At 53.6% G+C, this 18,212-nt stretch overlaps 1 protein-coding gene across 1 annotated transcript in view; it reads right to left on the reverse strand.

Moving 5' to 3' along the window:
* The window catches only part of UBE2O (ubiquitin conjugating enzyme E2 O), a 37,101-nt gene extending 23,222 nt beyond the window's left edge, over positions 1–13,879 (reverse strand). Inside the window, exon 1 of the mRNA XM_008155023.3 lies at positions 13,451–13,879. Coding sequence (XP_008153245.2) covers positions 13,451–13,879 — 429 coding nt within the window. The remainder of the gene's footprint in view (positions 1–13,450) is intronic.
* Positions 13,880–18,212: the final 4,333 nt, after the last annotated feature.

An 18,212-nucleotide genomic window follows, 5' to 3' on the forward strand; every position in this document is an offset into this window, starting at 1 on the left:
AGTGAATCTGCCATGTTTCCCTAAGGACGCCAGCCAGAGGTCTCGGCCTAACGCTGCACATACAGCCATGGGACGCATTTGAAGGTGGAGAGATGACAGGAAGTCAGCAAAAACCAGAACTCACAAATTCAAGGCGCAGAAGAGCTGAGTTTCGCCGTTCAGCTACTTGGTTCGGAGACCGGTTCGTGTTCCGCGGCTCCCAGAGCTGCTGTTCTGAGCTGCGGGGGGGGGGGGACACGCACAGATCCAGCAGGAACGCCCCGGTCCTCGGCAAGGGCTCCCTGTCTGCTCCTGCAAATGGCTCTGGTTTCCAGTGTCCAAGGCACGCCAAGTTCCACCGGCTGCTGTGATGGAGCCATGACGGCAGGAGCTGACCCAGGCCAAGGCTGGGCTCTGGGAGGAAGCCTGCCGTGTCATGAGGCAGGCGTGGGTGAGCAACACTTCACACACGTACAAAGTTAAATCAGATTCTTAAATGCTAAACTGAGGCAATCACCGAGAAAGGCCCCAAACACAACAGCAGCGCATGGCCGCTCGCAGACTGACCCGCTCAGGGTGGAGGGTCTGTGAGCCCCGGTGGCCAGGCCGCACTCCCCACGCTCAGGCCGCACTGCCCGCACACCGGGAGCTCTCCCCGCTCTCCCCAGCCACGTCTCAGACCCGGCGAACGGATACAGAAACGACTGTTACCGAGGTCCACTTGTGTTGCTCGCCAAGCATTTCATCGTCCCACCGCAGAAGGAATGTTCCAGTCCAGGCTCTGAGAGAGCAGAGCAAACGGACGAAAAGCTGACATGGTGGCCGGCGCACTCTGGTGCACGTGACTGGTACCTATGCCCCGCCCGCCGTCCCAGAAGACCCACGGCACCCCCTTTCCATACAGGGTGACTGCGGAGCTCCAGCTGCACAGCAACTACAACTGGTTCCCGGAGAGTTAACGTGAAGCCCTAAAGCATACTTAACTAGGAAGGAGGTTACACCCAACATGATGCCAATGACAGCACGGGCCCCCACCACGGGAGGTGGCGCTCACCTGCCAGGCTCTGAAGGACAGAGAAGGCCCAAGGGCAGGGCCTACGGGACAAGCCAACAAATAAGCCAGTTAAAAACCAGAGGGTTTCCCTGAAGAGCCATTTCTCCAAAGAAGATACACAAATGGCTATAAGCCCAGGAACAAGCTGCTCGGCACCGGGGGTCACCAGGACAGCGCACCCCACATCACAGGGAGACCCCTCACGCCCCCTGGGACGGCTACAGTCCAAAGACCCACAACAAGCAGAGGGGGACGGGGGGGAGAAACGAAGCCTCGCGCCTGCTGGCGGAATGTGAAGGATGCGGCCTCTGGAAAAGTCTGGCAGCTGCTCAAAAGGTTAACCCAGAGCTACCATGTTACCCGGCAAGTCCACTCCTGGGAGCAGCACCCAAGAGAACGGGCAGTACATGTCCCCACACAAACCGCTCACAGCAGCCCCCGAGGGGAGCCAGCCTGTGCCCAGCACCTCACGAAAGGATACACAAAACGTGGCATCTCCACGCCACGGAATATTAACCACCCGGCCACGAACAGGAATGAAGGACGGATGCCGCTCCAACGTGAAGGGACCTTGAACGCGTGCTCGGCGAAAGCAGCCAGGCATCACAGGCCACACAGTGCACGTTTCCATTTATACGAAAAGTCCAGGGCAGGCAAACCCCTGGTGACAGGAAGTGGTGCCAGGGGCTGGAGAGGGGGAAAGGCGGTGTGACTGCTAATGGGCTAGGGTTCCTTTGGGGGTGATGATCTGTTCTAAGTCTGGACAGTGATGGTGGGTGACCAGTCTGAATATGCTGTAATTGTACACTTGGAAAGGTGAATGTTATGGTGTGAGTTATACCTCAATAAAGCTGTTCGGCTTCTTTTTTTAAGGCGACTCGGGTTAAGCTGCAATTAATGACTGCCTGGTCCCCAGGTACTGAGTAGGAGGTTTTCTTAGCTGTATGTCCTGAATCATAGTGTAAATCAGATTTTATTTTTCAAGTTGAACACCAGAACCTGTCTCCAGTGTAACTGAGTCACCAGAAAACTAAAATCAGCACCTCTAACAGCCTCTACTGCTCAGAAATCAGATGGTGGGCTTTTCTTTCCTTTAGTCTTAGTGTCTTTGACCATTTGTGGCTTCCATCAATCTTAAGCTCAATCACTGAGCCGCTCGGGCCTTAGTTCCTCGACTACATACGGGGGTCAAACCACATCCCCCAGCCCCACCTCCCTGGGCCCAGACACACTCAAGCCCAGGACACAGCCAGCACCCCGCATCCCGGGGCTGCTCCGCGCGCTCAGCAGCTGCACGTCTCTCCCCTTCCCACGTTCCCAGCACAGAAGAGGCGAGCTCAACCGGCTCCTACGGGAGGATGTGCGGGTCCGTCAGGAAACTCACACGAGCATGCCCGCTTGCCAAGGGCTGTCAGCGGAGGCCTGACTGCCATCAGCCGTCCGATAACTGAGGCTCAGAGAGGGCGCTCCCGCCAGGTTGTGAGGTTACCGCCAGCACCCTCTGAACTCTGGGGGCTCCTGCATATGACACCGGTGCTTCTCAGGCCCAGCCAAGGCCACAAAGGAGAGCTGGGTGGTGAACTGGGGAGGCTTTCTTTAGCTGCGTTCCAGCCACGTCCTGGGGAGCTGGGCCAGGAGTGATCTCAGTTTCTGCTGGGTTTCAACACCAGGGACGACTGCATCTCGACCACGAGGGACACGGCCCTCGCCTCGCTCTAGCCTCGCCCGGTGAGCTCGCGCTCTGCCTGGGGAGCTTCGGGAGGGAAGTTGCTAAAACAGCAAACTACAATATGGTGCATTTTGATTAATCTGCTCTTCTTAGCATTAGGATGCCCACATGTCCCAGTCCTGGGGTGATTACGCATAGGGCTCTCAAAAGAGCCCAGCTTGAGCAGTAAATTCCATGGCCAACCTACGTGAGGGGGACATGGCAGCTGGCAAGCGGCCCCTCTGCTCCAGCACAGACCACGGAGGTCGGGGAAGGCTAAGGATACTGGGTAGGTAAGCAGGAGCAATCTGCCACTCACTGAAATGCTTCCACCACTCTACACGTGAGCTACACGGAACAAAAGCTTTCACAGAGAGAGAGCTTTGTTTCTCAAGAAGCTCCCAACCCAGGGAGAGAGAATGCAAGGGTGCACCTGAGTGCAGGGGGGGTCAGAGGCAGGGAACAGCCCCACTGAACTGGGCACACGGATTCGCTGGAGTCAACTGAAGAGGCGGGAGGTAAAGCATGGAACGCAGGTAGGAGCTGGAATGCCACACTGAGGCAGACAAGAGGCAGTCACCAGGGGGTCAGCTGCGGGGCTACAACTGGGCTGACGGAGGGCCTGGAGGCAGGGAGACCAGGTGAGACCCGCCCAGGCACAGGCCGTCAGGGAGCAGACCCATGTTGTAGGGAGAAAATATGGAGGATGTTAAAAGGCATTTTGAACAAAGATTTTATGTCAAATTAGATTAGAGGCCTGGCACCAAAGGCATACATCAAAAGCAAAAAGAAAAACAGGCGTTTAGACTTCATGAAAATTTTTAAATATTATGCATCAAAAGACACTATCAGCCCAACTGGTATAGCTCAGTGGCTGAGCATCGACCCATGAACCAAGAGGTCACTGGTTCGATTCCTGGTCAGGGCACATGCCGGAGTTTAGGGCTCAACCCCCAGTAGGGGGTGAGCAGAAGGCAGCCAGTTGATGGGTCTCATAATTGATGTTTCTATCTCTCTCCCTCTCTGAAATCAATGAAGACATTTTTTTAAAAAAGACACTATCAACAGAATATAAGGGACACCCACATAGGAGAAAACATTTGTGAATCAATTATGTAATAAATGACTAATATCCAGAATATGTAGAGAATTCCTAAAACTCAACAATCAAAAGACCAAGCAACTCAGTTAAAAAATGGGCATTTCTCCGAAGATATACAAGTGCCAAAAAGCATGTGAAAAGATGTCCAACATCACTAATTATTGGGGAAATGCAAATCAAAACTACAATGAGACACACCTCACACCCATTGGGATCGCTACTATCAGAAAAACAGAAAATAACAAATGTCGACGAGGATGTGGACAAAACAGAACCCTTGTGCACTGTTGGTGGGAATGTAAAATGGTACAGCTGCTGTGGAAAACAGTGTGCAGTTCTACAAAAAAACAGAAATAGATTGATCACATGATCCAGCAACTGCACTTCTGGGTATATACGCAAAAGCATTCATGACAAGATCTTTTTAAAAATATATTTTTATTGATTCCAGAGAGGAAGGGAAAGGGAGAAGAGAGAGAGAAACATCAATGATGAGAGAGAATCATTGATTGGCTGCCTCCTGCACACCCCCGACTGGGGATTGAGCCAGCAACCCAAGCACCTGCCCTCGACTGGAATTGAACCTGCGACCCTTTTGTCTGTAGGCCAAGGCTCTATCCACTGAGCCACACCAGCCAGGGCCATGACAAGATCTTGAGGAGATAGTTGCGTATCCATGGTTCATAATAGCACTATGCACAATAACTAGAACACTGGAAGCAAGCCAAGTATGCAACGACAGATGAATGGAGAAGCAAAAAATAGCATATACACCCCACAGAATATTACTCAGCCTTAAAAAGGAAGGACATTCTGACACAAGCTACAACATGGACAAAGCTTGAGGACATTGCGTGAAATGAGCCAGTAATAAAAAGACAAATACTGTACAATTCCACTTAATCAAAATCACAAACTAAATAGAACGGTGGTTGCCAGGGGCTGGAGTGAAGGAGAATGGGTATGCGTTTCAGTTTTACAAAACGTCATGGAGGTGGCGGTGGTGATGGCTGCACATTATGAAAGTATTTAATAAGGTGGTAAATTTTATGTTATGTGTATTTTACCACAATAAAAATATATTTTATTCTATTATTTTAATTTTCTTTTAATCCTCACTCAAGGATACTTTTTTTATTGATTCTAAAGAGAGAGGGAGGGAGAGAGAAACATCGATGTGAGAGAGAAACACTGATCGGCTTGGCTGCCTCCCACCATGTGCCCTGACAGACATCTAACCCACAACCCTTGGTGTATGGGGCAACGCTCCACCCAGCGTAGCCTAGCCACCCAGTTAGGGCAAAAGATCCTTTTTAAGAAGAGGAAAATGGAAGCCTGGGGCCGGGGGGCCGATTGTAAATGACGGCGAACGCTCTGCGTTTAGAAGACCACGCTGGAGTGTGCAGAGGTGATCCAGCACGCCTGCTCCCAGCTCCCGCGTCAGCAGAGAACGCATCACACACTCCGCACACGGACCAGCAAATGCAGCAGCAGGTCAGCTGCGGGCTCGTGATGGCTGGTGATCAGCAATCACTGGCCAAGTCTTTAACTTTTCTCTCCGTTTGGAAATTCCTCCCAATAAAGTTAGAAGAAACTTGTTAAGAATGAGTGCCGCAGCCTTGGGGAAGGGAGAGCCACTCACTCCTCAGCGGGTGCACCCCGAAGCCTGGGTTCCAGAGGCCACGGTGGAGCTCGCGAAGCAGCGCGGGAGTGGGTGGAGGGCGGCCCGTCCACATGCAGGTACAGCCGGGCTACAGGAGCGAGCAGCGCACTGAGGACAAGACGGCGAGGGAGAGGGGAGGAGAGCTCGGACCTCGGAAATGTCTGAGAGAGGCAAGAGGAAAAAGGCAAAAGAGAAAAATCCAGGACAGTAAAAGGAACCCACCGGAATAGTTTCCCTTTCAAGAGAGGATCAGCCATATCAATCAGGCTGATGGGCCAAAGGGACAGAAACGGGGAAGTCAGGAACGCAGGGCCGGCAATGCACTAGTCCTCCGTGACCGGCAGGAGAGCCGTCCATGCCAGAGGCGGAGAGGCAGGGGGGGTGTGCAGGTCACCAGGATGCGGAGGCAGACACCGTCCCCACCAGCAGGTTGCTGGGACCCTCCTTCCCACTAAGCACGTCGAGGGCGAGGGCGAGGGGGAGGGGGAGGGGGAGGGGGAGGGCGGGGAAAGATGCTCTCTTTCTTTGCTGGAAGATGACATCACCGACGTCAGGGCCCTGGACTCCCTTAAGTAACTAACAGCCGGAGCAGCAAGCCGGGGCTTTCAGCAGGAGCACGCCAGGTCCCGACGCTCCCGGAGCCACACGGAGGACGCAGATGGTCCGAGGTCCTTCCCGTCCACACCCTGGGGGGCAAGTGCAGGCCCGTGGACGTGCCCATCCCTGGCTCCGGCCCTCCCCCAGCACACCTCCCTCAGAAAGGATGGGAACTGGAGAGGAGCCTCAGAGGCGGCAGGAAAGGAGCGCTCCCCGCAGGATGCAAATGAAGAGGCTCCTTCCCAAGGCTGCCGCTGCTCGGCCAGCTGCGGTTTCAACTTGATTGCGGGGCAGGAGTGACTGCCCTCCCCCTTTTTAGTGTCTCAGATTCAAAACTGTTAATTGTCGTAGTTAAAATGCATCTTCTCCATATACAGCTATGCTATTCATTAAACAAGGGTGACCTGGTTAGTGTCTCCATCCTTTGACTGAGCTACAGAAAAGTACACGTTTCCGTCTCTTGAAATATGCAAACAAACAAAAACCCCACAACCAAATATTCAACAAGATTTAACCCAAAAAGGACATTCATTCCAGTACCTTCTGCCTCACTGAATACTTCTGAACAGCAGAATAGCATTTGCCTCCATGTTTAAGTCACAAAAACATGCATTTCACAATCCTGCTTCAAAAGAACGCCGTATACCTGTGGTAAGACTGACCGCAGCCCGCTCCGCACAGCCCGCCTGGGTGGAAGGACATGAGGACACGACACCCGGGCCGCAGAGCCCAGCTGAGGAGCCGAGCAGGGGCACACAGCCTGGGAGTCGGCAAACCCAGAGGGCTGTCCGTGACCATGATTCCTTTTATTCTGAGCTACACATTTCAGCAAGCATGTTGCTCCTCCCTGTCCGTAACCACACGTCAGGTGGTCCCTAACAGAGCCCGAGGCTGGCGGAAATGTCAGAAACAGGCAATTCGCAATGTGTGCCCCGCTCGGTAAGCTGCAAATGTGGATGCGGCAGCATTAAAACCCTGACCTTCTCAGGACTTGGCCAGGGGAGCCTCAAGGAGGAGCTACAGATAAAAGAGCAAAATCCTAGTAAATATTAGCAACAGCATCTTGTAAGCAGAAAAAGCACTTTATACATGCAGGGTCCGCCTGTGAGTATCCATGTAAATTAGCACCCTCCCAGCCCATCCAGAAACAGGCTCAGCTCTGGGCAGAGAAACTGAAAGCTTCTACCAATCAGAACAGGAGCACAGATCATGTTCTCCCGGGTTAAAACTACAGGATGGCTCTTTAAGAGAACGCACTCATCACAGATACTGCCCTAAATCCAACTCTGAGGGGACCATGGGGGCAGCTGACACCGACATGGCCCAGCTGTGATGGCAATTCACGCTCCACACTCTAACCACAGCCCCAGAGTGCCACTGCGTTCCACGAGGCCTGAGGGTGAAATAAAATAGTAAGAAAGGGAGGGAAAGTTCCTCATGATAGAACAGGAAGATGAAGAGAAAAGCAGGGATCACAGTGACGCGGGGATGGGAGGGCACAAAGAGACCTTTCACGTCCTAAAGCAAAATTAGGTGGAGATCGCATGCAGTCAAGTTCAGGGCAACTGCAGGGAAGGAACTGGACCTGAGCAGGACGCAGCCTCTCGCCACGGCGTCCTTCTGAACCTGTCTCATGACTCAGCATTCCCAGCGGGAGGTGACAACAGCCGCCAGAGGGGACGGAGGTGGCGGAGGCAGGGAGTAAGGCGGATTTCCTAACCCGGCCACTTCCAAGGCAGCACAGAATAATGCCACTGCCCCGACTCGATTTGCTCCGGGAGGTGGAGGTGGGGACGAACCAGTGTTGCAATGAATCAGACTCGGAGGGGGCACTCCTTCGACATCTAGGGCATCTGCAGGAATAAAAAGTACTCTCTGACAGGCATTTTGAAATGGCTGGGGGGCCAGGGAATGGAAACTAGAACAGAAAGCAGCACAGCGCACGTGCAAATGCGGTGTTTCTCCCATACTGCTGCACGGCCGTGTCCTCCCTCCCGAACTGGCACACCTTCCCCCATGCCAGCACTCTCCTCTCTCCTCACCTGAGGTCATCCTCCCCCACTAGGATTTAAGTGTGGAAAGCCTGGATGAGTCATGCCCACCGCAGGGCATGTGCCTCAGGTTTGATCAGGGTATTCAGACGCTGTAATGATCTATAAATCCTCAACTTAAACACCGTCAGGTGAGGCACACTATCTTTACTTCCGTTTGTGTTCAGGTTACTCCACTCTTTAGCAGTGTGACATTGGAGGAGTTACTTAACCTCTCTGGTCCTCAGTTTCCTCCTCAGACACATGAGAATAGGACCGAATTCACAGGGTTGTCCTGGGTATTGAGTAATACACATAAGCACTTGAGCACCTGGCACACTATATGTCTGTTCTTATTATTATCTTAAAATACAAAAGCAATACTCTACCATCCTTATAATTCACAATCTCGTCACCTGTCATTCGGGAATTTCAGAAGATGCCTTCCAGATGCTGGGAAATATGCACACTCAGGTATTCATCCCCTCCCCTCCTGGAGGTGGGTGGACTTTAGCAGGTGTTACTTTAAATGTGCATGACTGAATTTCTTATAAGGCAACAGGAGTGAAGCTCATGCGCATTTACAGAAGAGGCGTAATAAAGAACTCAAATCTGTAATCCACCAGGTCACAAGCAACACCACATCGATGGGAACTGATGCCTCTTTGGTGTGGCACCGCCCTGTGACACCCGGAAGTGATCTCCTGAAGGGCGGGGCTGGTTCTGGTTGATGGACATCAGGATGACAGCTGCTAACAGCCAAGTGGCCGCGCCAGGCCCCACCCACCCACACTTCTGGTTATTCCACCTGCGCAGGCTCCCTTATGGGGCTAGAAAAATCTCGTGTTTTATAGCAGAGAAAACGAAGCAGTGAGTAAGCCAAGGTCATTCAGAGCAGGTGACAGCAGGAAGAGCACCAAGGGTTTTGACTTCCAATCACAGGACACAAACACCCGTCCCTCCTCGGATGAAAGTGCCCTAGAGTCAGGCGACAAGCTAGACAGAGGCACCAGGAAGGCATGAGTCCCAGGAGCCGGGAGGGGGAAACCAAAGGACCAAGAATAAAATCCCAGAGCAGCTCAGAGCCTGGAAGCGCTGGGATCCTCTCTGAATACCGTACCATGAGGTGCATTAGCCCTGCAGCTTGGGTAGCCTTACATAGCTTCTTCCTATTAGTTCATTAGAGCAATTGCTCCTAATGGGTCCGGCACCTGGGCAGATGAGGCCAGCACGCTTCACAGGCTGCGATGCTGCACCTCAACAGCTTTCCCCAGGGGAATGCGGCCTGAGGAGGAGCCAAAAATAAAGCGAAAAGCCAATTCCCGAGGGGCCCGTCATCAGGGATGTTTTACACACACACACACACACACACACACACACACACACACACACACACGGCAGGGTGATCACGGCCACGGCCCTAATTTACAGACATTACATCTCAAGCCAGCTGAGACCCTAAGTGTTATGGCAGCTTAAAGCAGAGAGCGCACACGAGCGGGGAGAGCTAACGCATGAACAGGACACCCCGGACCTGGACTGAAGCACAGCTGTCTTCCTCGCAGGGGCGGGGCCGCGGGGCCCAACCGCGGCAGGTGAAGCCAGAAGACCCGCCGAGGCTGGCCAGGGCTCAGGAGGCGAAGAGGCTGTGGGCATTTGGCTTCAATCAGAACCTTCACCGAAGGGATTACCGCTGGTGGGGAGGAGCAAGTCCCCAAAAGGAGATCGGTGGCCAAAGGGGAAAAGTTTCCAGTGGATAAATCCGCTATCACGCTAAGGGCTCAGGAGAGGGAGGAAGCCCTACACCCTGGGCTGCTGGAACCTCAGGAACTAAATCATAAGTTCCACAGTTTTAAGGCAAAGCTACGACTTTTATTTCTGTTGATTAAATTTATGGAAGTGGCCCTAGCCGGCTTGGCTCAGTGGATAGAGCGTCGGCCTGCGGACTGGGGGGTCCCGGGTTCGATTCCGGCCAAGGGCACATGCCTGGGTTGCGGGCTCGATCCCCTTTGCGGGGTGTGCAGGAGGCAGCCGGTCAATGATTCTCTCTCATCATTGATGTTTCTATCTCTCTCTCCTTCTCCCTTCCTCTCTGAAATCAATAAAGAAATATATTTTAAAAAAAAAATTTATGGAAGTGGCCAGGAAGGGGGAGGACTCATGAGCCAGCCTCTTCACCTCTCTTTTTGAAATTTGTTCATCAAAAAAAAGTTAAAAGACATTAGAGAGTAATATTAAGCCTTTATTCATTGCCCACCAAATTAACATGAAAACAACAAAAATGGCCCTAGCCAGATTGGCTCAGTGGATAGAGCGTTGGCTTGCAGACCAAAAGGTCCCGGGTTCGATTCCCATCAAGGGCAACACACGTACCTTGGTTGCAGGCTCCTCCCGGGCCGGCCCTGGTCAGGGCTTGTGCAGGAGGCAACCAATCGATGTGTTTCTCTCACATCGATGTTTCTCTCTGTCTTTCTCTCTCTCCCCCACTCTCGCTAAAAATCAATGGAAAAATATCCTCGGGTGAGGATTGACAACAAAACGAAACAAAGTACCAAAATGCTCCACAGCCTACTACTCCACATTAAAAGGACACTATTTTAAAAGTTCCGGCAGGTGCCCTGGCTGCTGTGGCTCAGTTGGTTGAGTGTCACCCTGTGTACCAAAAGATCACCGGTTTGATTCCTGGTCAGGGCACATGCCCAGGTTGTGGGCTCAATCCCTGGTCGGGGTGCATGCAGGAGGCAGCCGATAGATGTTTCTCTCGCATCAATGTTTCTCTCGCTCTCTCGCTCTCAAATCAATAAAAACATATTACACACACAAAAATTCCAATAGGTGAAAATTTTAAAAAGAAATGTTTCCTCAGACTGTCACTACATTATTCTACCAGTAACGGGGTTCTCAAATCTCATCAGCACATTGGTGATGTGGGAGACATCAGAACCCAAACGCTGTCTGTCTCATGGTCTCTCCTGTACAGCACGCTGCCACCTCCACGGATTGATAAGGCGTGGGTGGCAGGTGTGAAGGAAACTCTTCCTAAACCACAGCGCTCCAAGCAAGGACCCACCCTACCACCCTAGTCCGTAGCCAGAAGCAAAACAGGAGCCACGTTCAGCTCACCCGGGCCACATGCGGCTCCTGGTAACAGCTTACCTGCCAGGAATGAATGTCCTCCCCGCACAAACCTATCCCCAAGTCCTAAAGGAAGGCCTGGGCCTGCCACCCGCGCCTCCACTTCCTAGAATTCCTCCGCCCTTGGCTTTTGCTAAGCCCGGAAGCCACAGAAACACTGCCCCTGGAGCCCCAAAAATGTCAACCAATTCAACACACGTCACAAGAGGGCAGCTTCAACATGAATCCAAGCTGGTGCCTTCAAGTCACTTTCTGTTTAGTTCCAAAATCGGTATTTTAAGTCAAACTTTGTACAACCACACGTGGTAGGGGAGAGGCAGAGGGAACAGAACTGTAAACAAAGTGAACCACCAAAACCAAGGATGAGCATGGCAGCTCCGGGGAGTGAGGGGCCTGCTCCCCGAACCCCGTCACGCGAGGGGCATTCCGGAGTCGCCAACCTCTAGAGAAGATGGTGAAGGGAAAACATTGTTTTAAAGCCCCTGCAAAGTTACTGGCAACATCTGCTGCTAAGACAGTGCACAAACGGTACCTCGAGCAAAAATCTCTCCCCGACAAGACAATACTGGTGGTCCTTCTTAACAGGTGCGCTGCTGCAAAAAGATTTATCCTCCAGAGCAGGCGTCCTCACACTACGGCCCGCGGGCCACATGCGGGTGTTTCTGCCGTTTTGGTTTTTTACTTCAAAATAAGGTATGTGCAGTGTGCATAAGAATTTGTTCATAGTTTTTTTTTTTAAACTATAGTCCGGCCTTCCAACGGTCTGAGGGACAGTGAACTGGCCCCCTGTTTAAAAAGTTTGAGGACCCCTGCTCCAGAGACTTGACACAGGGACTTATCGTCTTCCCTGGTTTGCATTTCTCTGAGGGGCGGCCGGGTCCTGCGTGTGGATGTCTGTTCTCTGGTGCATGCGAGAGGGCGAGGGTGGAAAAAAGACCCTGCGGGTGTCAGCGGTCACTCCCGCCACTGGGGACTGGATCGAAGGCTCTCTCTGCCCAAACCCTCGCCACAGACCCCCGCTGTCACGTGGCACGAAGCCCCAGTCCTGCCCCGTGTCCCCCGGCGTGTGAGAAACCCAGATTAACTTCTGACGTGCCCTCCCCGTCCCCAGCTCAGACCTCTCCGTCCCAGGCAGCTCAGACAACCTGGTCCTGCTTCTTGCTCGGAAATGTTTTCTGGAAGGGGAGGAGGAGGACACGGGGAGGAGGGCATGGAGAAGGGGTGAGAGATACAGGGTTGCGTGTGTGAATCACTGATAGGAAGTCACACTCAGGAAAACAAGACGTGAAAAGCCACCACACCAACCTTGGGTCAAGGTTTCAGGTTTCTGACGATAAACCCTTGGTTGGGTAAAACTGCAATATTCACCAGCCTCACCGAAATACCAAATGGGAGTCTGCTGTCTGCTTACAGCCTCAGGTCAAAAAACGAAACAAAACACAAAAACAAACAAACAAAAACCCTCCAGGTTCCCAAAGGGTGTTGCTCCTCCGTCCAAGGTTCTCTAGTCTTTTCCCCCAAGAAGTCCAACTGCACTTAGGAGTCATCGATCCGGGGCAGCTGTCACAGCCCCTCCCCCCGCACCGCTAATGCCCAGGCTCCGATCGGCAGTGATTCCACGCACAAAGTTCCCGCAGCCACGGGAATGAGGCACCAAGGTGAGGCAGGAAGGGGCTCGGTTCCCGCACCCAGGCTAACGCACTCTGCAATCTGGTGAACTTGTGGGGGTTTTTCTGTCGCCCGGGGGTTTCACCTGTGTCTCGGCCTGGGCATGCCCACACCCCTCCCGGCACCGGCCGGGATGCACAATGCGGCATGTGGCTCCTGGGGGTCAGCGAAACGCCGCACTGGTGTCATGCCCGGCGCGCCTCTGAGCCCGAGCACCCCCAGGGCGACCGGGCAGAGGCCCCACGTACATAACCTTGAGGCCCACACCGCACCACGGCATGGCTTCGGATCCCTTCGCGCGGGGAGCCCGGCGGCCGGCGGCCCAGGGCTGGTGCAATGACTTTGCACGGGAGCGTCCCCGCCGCCGAGGCCGGTCCTCCCACCTGGGCCCACGGCGGCAGCACCTCCCGCCCCGGCCCCGGCCCCCGGCCCCCGGCCCCCGGCCCCCGGCTCTGCAGGTAGGTGCCCCTCCGCCGGCCCCGGCCCCCGCCCCCGCCCGGCGGGCCCGCCGCACCTTGGTCTCCTTCACGTGCTGCTTGACGCCCTCCGGGTACCACTGGACGCGCACATAGCCGCGGCGCAGCGGGCTGGCCCGGCCCTCCTCGTGGCCCGCGCCCCCCGCCTCGGAGCAGCCCGAGCTCCCGCGGCCCTCCTCCTCGCCCTCCGAGTCCGAGTCCTCGCCGTGGATGAGGCGCACGAGCCCGAAGTGCACGGAGCCGCGGTAACGGCCCGACACCAGGTCGTGAGAGAACAGCAGGCGCTGCGAGCCGGCTTCGGGGCCGGAGTCCGAGGACGGCCGGGAGGCCGAGTCCGGGGCGGGCGCCGGGGCTGGGGCCGGGGCCGGGGCTGTGTCTGGGGTCGGGGCCGGGGCCGCCTCAGGAACCGCGGCCGGGGCCTGGGCGGGAGCCGGGGCTGCAGGCGCGGGCGCTGCGGGATCCGCCATAACTGCTCTGCGCGAGTCTCCGGCGGCGGCGGAGGTGGCGGCGGCGGCCCAGACACGGGGAGGCGTGGCCAGCCGGCGCGGGGGCGGGGCCACGACGCGCTGACGTGGCCCGACGTGCCGCCGTCGTCAGGGAGCCGAGATGCGGTTGCTAGGAGCTACCGCCCGGTCGCTAGGGGACGCTGGAGAGGTTGCGGGAGCCTGGGGGAAAGGAAGGACTCCACGAGGGAGGGGCGGGGCCAGAAGGGATCAAAGCGGAGGAAGCGGGAAGGGGTGGAGGCCGAGGTGGAGGAAGCGGAGTGGTCGCCGAGGGGAAGGGGCGGGGCGGAGGTGGGGCGGATGCTGTCAACAACAGCTCCCTGGGCGTCTCTAACCTCCTACCCGGACCGGAAGGAGCGAGACAGTCCCTGCCCTCTGGGTGTTTACAATCCAGTTGGGGAGACAAAACATACACATTAAATAGTTAAAAAGCGACTCCATGTCAGCGTGTAAGCAAGGCTTTAATAGGCTTGTATAGAGTGTATCTAGAATATATTGTATTAGGAAATTCCATGCAAAGCTTGGAAGGTGATGACTCCTTAGGGACTGATTTGGACGTGGGTGAAGGAGGCCCAGAGAAAAATCAGAAAAGATCAAGTTTTAGTGATTCCTGCGGTTTGCCTATAAATCTACCTAGATGAGTTCAATGCTCCATGAGGCTTTTTATGTGTGGCGAGAGGTAAGATAGCCAGATAGTTAGGAGTGGGAGTCGCAGATTCTAATTTTTGTCATTGACACTTACTGATCTTATAAAGGTAGGCAAGCTGATAAACTTCTTTTCACCTTCATGTTCTCGTCTGTAAAATAGAGGTGATAATAGCAGTATCTGTCTCATCAGATGATTGGGAGAATTAAATGAAACAGAACAATGCCTGGCACACAGTTCCCTCAATAAAGTTTAACTATTATTATTATTATTTTATTTTTTTTTTTTTTTTTACAGAGAGGAAGGGAGAGGGAGAAGGATAGAGGGTTAGAAACATCGATGAGAGAGAACCACCGATTCAGCTGCCTCCTGCACACTCCCGACTGGGATGTGCCCGCAACCAAGGTACATGCCCTTGACCGGAATCAAACCTGGGACCCTTCAGTCCGCAGGCAGATGCTCTATCCACTGAGCCAAACCGGTTAGGGCAGTGGTCGGCAAACTCGTTAGTCAACAGAGCCAAATATCAACAGGACAACGATTGAAATTTCTTTTGAGAGTCAAATTTTTTAAACTTAAACTTCTAACGCCACTTCTTCAAAATAGACTCGCCCAGACCGTGGTATTTTGTGGAAGAGCCACACTTAAGGAGCCAAAGAGCCGCATGTGGCTCGCGGGCCGCAGTTTGCCGACCACCGGGCTAGGGCATTAACTATTATTTTAATATTTCAACCCTCCCACCCCCACCTACACTAAAATTCTAGATCAGCAGAACTGTTATACTTATGGTCTGCTTCATATTGCCATTTTAAAATATAAAAAGTAATTATACTACTTCAGGTCACAAGGTAGTAACTGGCAGATGCAAATTGGACCCTGGGTCGCCTGACTCCAAGCTTTTCTAGTTCCCGTGCTGATTGGAGAATGGGGGGGAGGGGGTGTAAGTAGGCTGAAGAGAGCAGGGCAATGCGGGCCAGAAATCTTTGATATCAAAAATCCAAGGGAGGCCCTACCCGGTTTGGCTCAGTGGATAGAGCGTCCACCTGCAGACAGAAGGGTCCCGGGTTCAATTCTGGTCAAGGGCACATACCTGGGTTGCAAGCTCCATCTCCACCCAGTTGGGGCATGTGCAGGAGGCAACCAATCGATGTCTCTCTCTCGAATTAATGTTTCTCTCTCTGCCTCTCCCCCTCCTTTCCACTCCCTCTAAAAATCCATGGAAAAATGTCCTCAGGTGAGGATTATCCATAAAGATAAATAAAATTAAAATATATTCAGTGGGGAAAAAAAACAATGAAAAAAAATCCAAGTGAGTTTTGCATTCTCCATCAGCTGTGCCTGTGCTTGTTATAATATAAAAGGCTGTCCTTCCTCCCTAATCGCTGAGTAAAATTGGCTCTTCAGGAAGATGTGCGTGTTTATTCTGCAGCTTCTTGTAATAATGGCTAATAATAGCTGCCGTGTATTGAACGGCAACTTAATGCCAGGTACTACACTGAATGCTTTACTTAGATTATCCGCCTGTGAGGGAGGGAGGATGAGCCCCCCTTTTGTGAAGCAGCATGCCACCCTGTGCTGTTCCCCACCCCCACCCCCAGGAACCTGCTAGGTTGTAGGTAAGAGTCCTTGATTTCAAATTCTGATTTCTCCCTTACCAAACCCCTTTTGAGAATGTAGATCCTGTTGTATTTTTTTAATATATATATTTTTTGTTGATTTCAGAGAGAAGAAGGGAGAGGGAGAGAGAGAGAGAAACATCGGTGATGAGAGAGAATCATTGATCAGCTGCCTCCTGCACGCCCCACACTGGGGATGGAGCCCTCAAGCCAGGTATGTGCCCTGACTGGGAATCGAACCGTGACCTCCTGGTTCATGAGTCGACACTCAACCACTGAGCCACACCAGCCGGGCGATTATGCTGTATTTAAGGTGTGTAACCCTGATACCTAGTACAGTGCCTGGCACAGTGTTTATGCTCAATTGTGTACCATATTGATGGGTGTCAGAGGCCTGAGATTTCTGTTCCTCCATTTGGTGACCCCCCCTCACCCCCTGACCATACACCCACGGAGCTGCCGTGCTATCTCTAAGCCCTTCCTCTCGCCCCCATTTTGAGCTACACCTGAGCTCTTGTAGAGAGAGAGGCTCAGTATCTTTCTCCCCACCTCATGGTGTCCTTCTGTGACCTCATTCAGACCTGAGATGCTCTGGGCCTGGACATGGTTTGAGGCTGGATTCCTTCTTAGACTCTGAGCCCCCAGCCATAGTCTCTGCGCAGCCAGGCTGGCAAGAGGGGTGAGCCTGAACGGGAGCGTCTGCTTAGTTTTGATTTTCATAATTGTTGGATTAAAAAACAAAACAAACAAAAAAAACTTCATTCCCCAGTGGAGACACCCCTTCCTCTCACGGCCCCGACACCCAGCCCTTCTTGGGGACTGTAGATGCTTCTCAGGAGAATTTCGCTTGTTTACCAATGCGCCTGCCAGAAACGGAGCCAGCCTGGCCACTCCCCTCGCGGAGGACCTGGCGTGGCTCCGGAGGCCACAGAGCTGGCAGCGAAGTGAGCTGATCTAGGGGAAGCAGGCCGTGCCTTGTCCCTATCTTAACCCGCCACTGGGCCACCTCTCCAGCCCACACTGCGCCCGGCCCCACACTGCCCCCTGGGGGAGCCCGCTGGCCTCGCCCAGCCTCCCTGTGCCAATAAACCCAGGTGGGCCCAGAGATCTCCCACCTTGAAGCCCATGTTTGGGGGCTCTAGGGTGCCTTTAGCACTGGGGGCTTCGGCTGAAAAGGAGGGGAGGGAGGGGAGCTTCCCCGGAGAGCCTCCCCCTCAGGGTCTGGCTGGAGAAATGCCTCACCTGAGTCTCCCGCTGGGGGTTAATCAGGGGCCTATGACCTGTTCCAAGTGCCCCATCCCCACTGCCCTCCCACTGACCTGGTAACACCTGGAGGACTGTTTCTTAGCCTCTAGTAAGACCATTTTTTAAAATATATTTCTATTGATTTCAGAGAGGAAGGGAGAGGAAGAGAGAGAGAGAAAAATCAATGATGAGAGAGAATCATTGATCAGCTGCCTCCTGCACGCACCCAACTGGGGATTGAGCCCACAACCCGGACATGTGCCCTTGACTGGAATCGAACCCGGGACCCCTCGCCGACACTCTATCCACTGAGCCAAACCAGCCAGGGCACCTTTTTTTTTTTTTACTCTTGTCTCTCCCATGGGGGGGCTGTGAACCTTGAGGACAGGGACTGTGTCTTCATCTTTGTAATCCCAGCAGCCAGCACAGCTCCGACTCCCAGTAGGTGCTCAGAAGGTATTTGTTGAGTGATTGACCACAACAAGCCAACCTCCCCGTGGCCCTCGGCGTGTCCCGTCTCCGTCTCACCTCGGTCTCTCAAGTCCCAGCTCCCCGACTCCTTCAGATATGACAACACACCCCCACACGCACGCTCACGTCGCCCGTGCACCCACACTCCTGCCCACGCAGTGCTCTCTCCTTAGCCTTTAACGTCGAGATCTGCGCCGCCCGTCACGGTGGCCTCTAACCACACGTGACTCTTGAGCACTTGGCGTGTGGCTGGTCTGAATTGACATGTGCTGTACATGTAAACTGCACACTGAATTTTGAGGACTTGGTGCAATATATG

The sequence above is a fragment of the Eptesicus fuscus genome, chromosome 20 (genome assembly GCF_027574615.1).
Source record: "Eptesicus fuscus isolate TK198812 chromosome 20, DD_ASM_mEF_20220401, whole genome shotgun sequence".
NCBI lineage: Eukaryota > Metazoa > Chordata > Mammalia > Chiroptera > Vespertilionidae > Eptesicus > Eptesicus fuscus.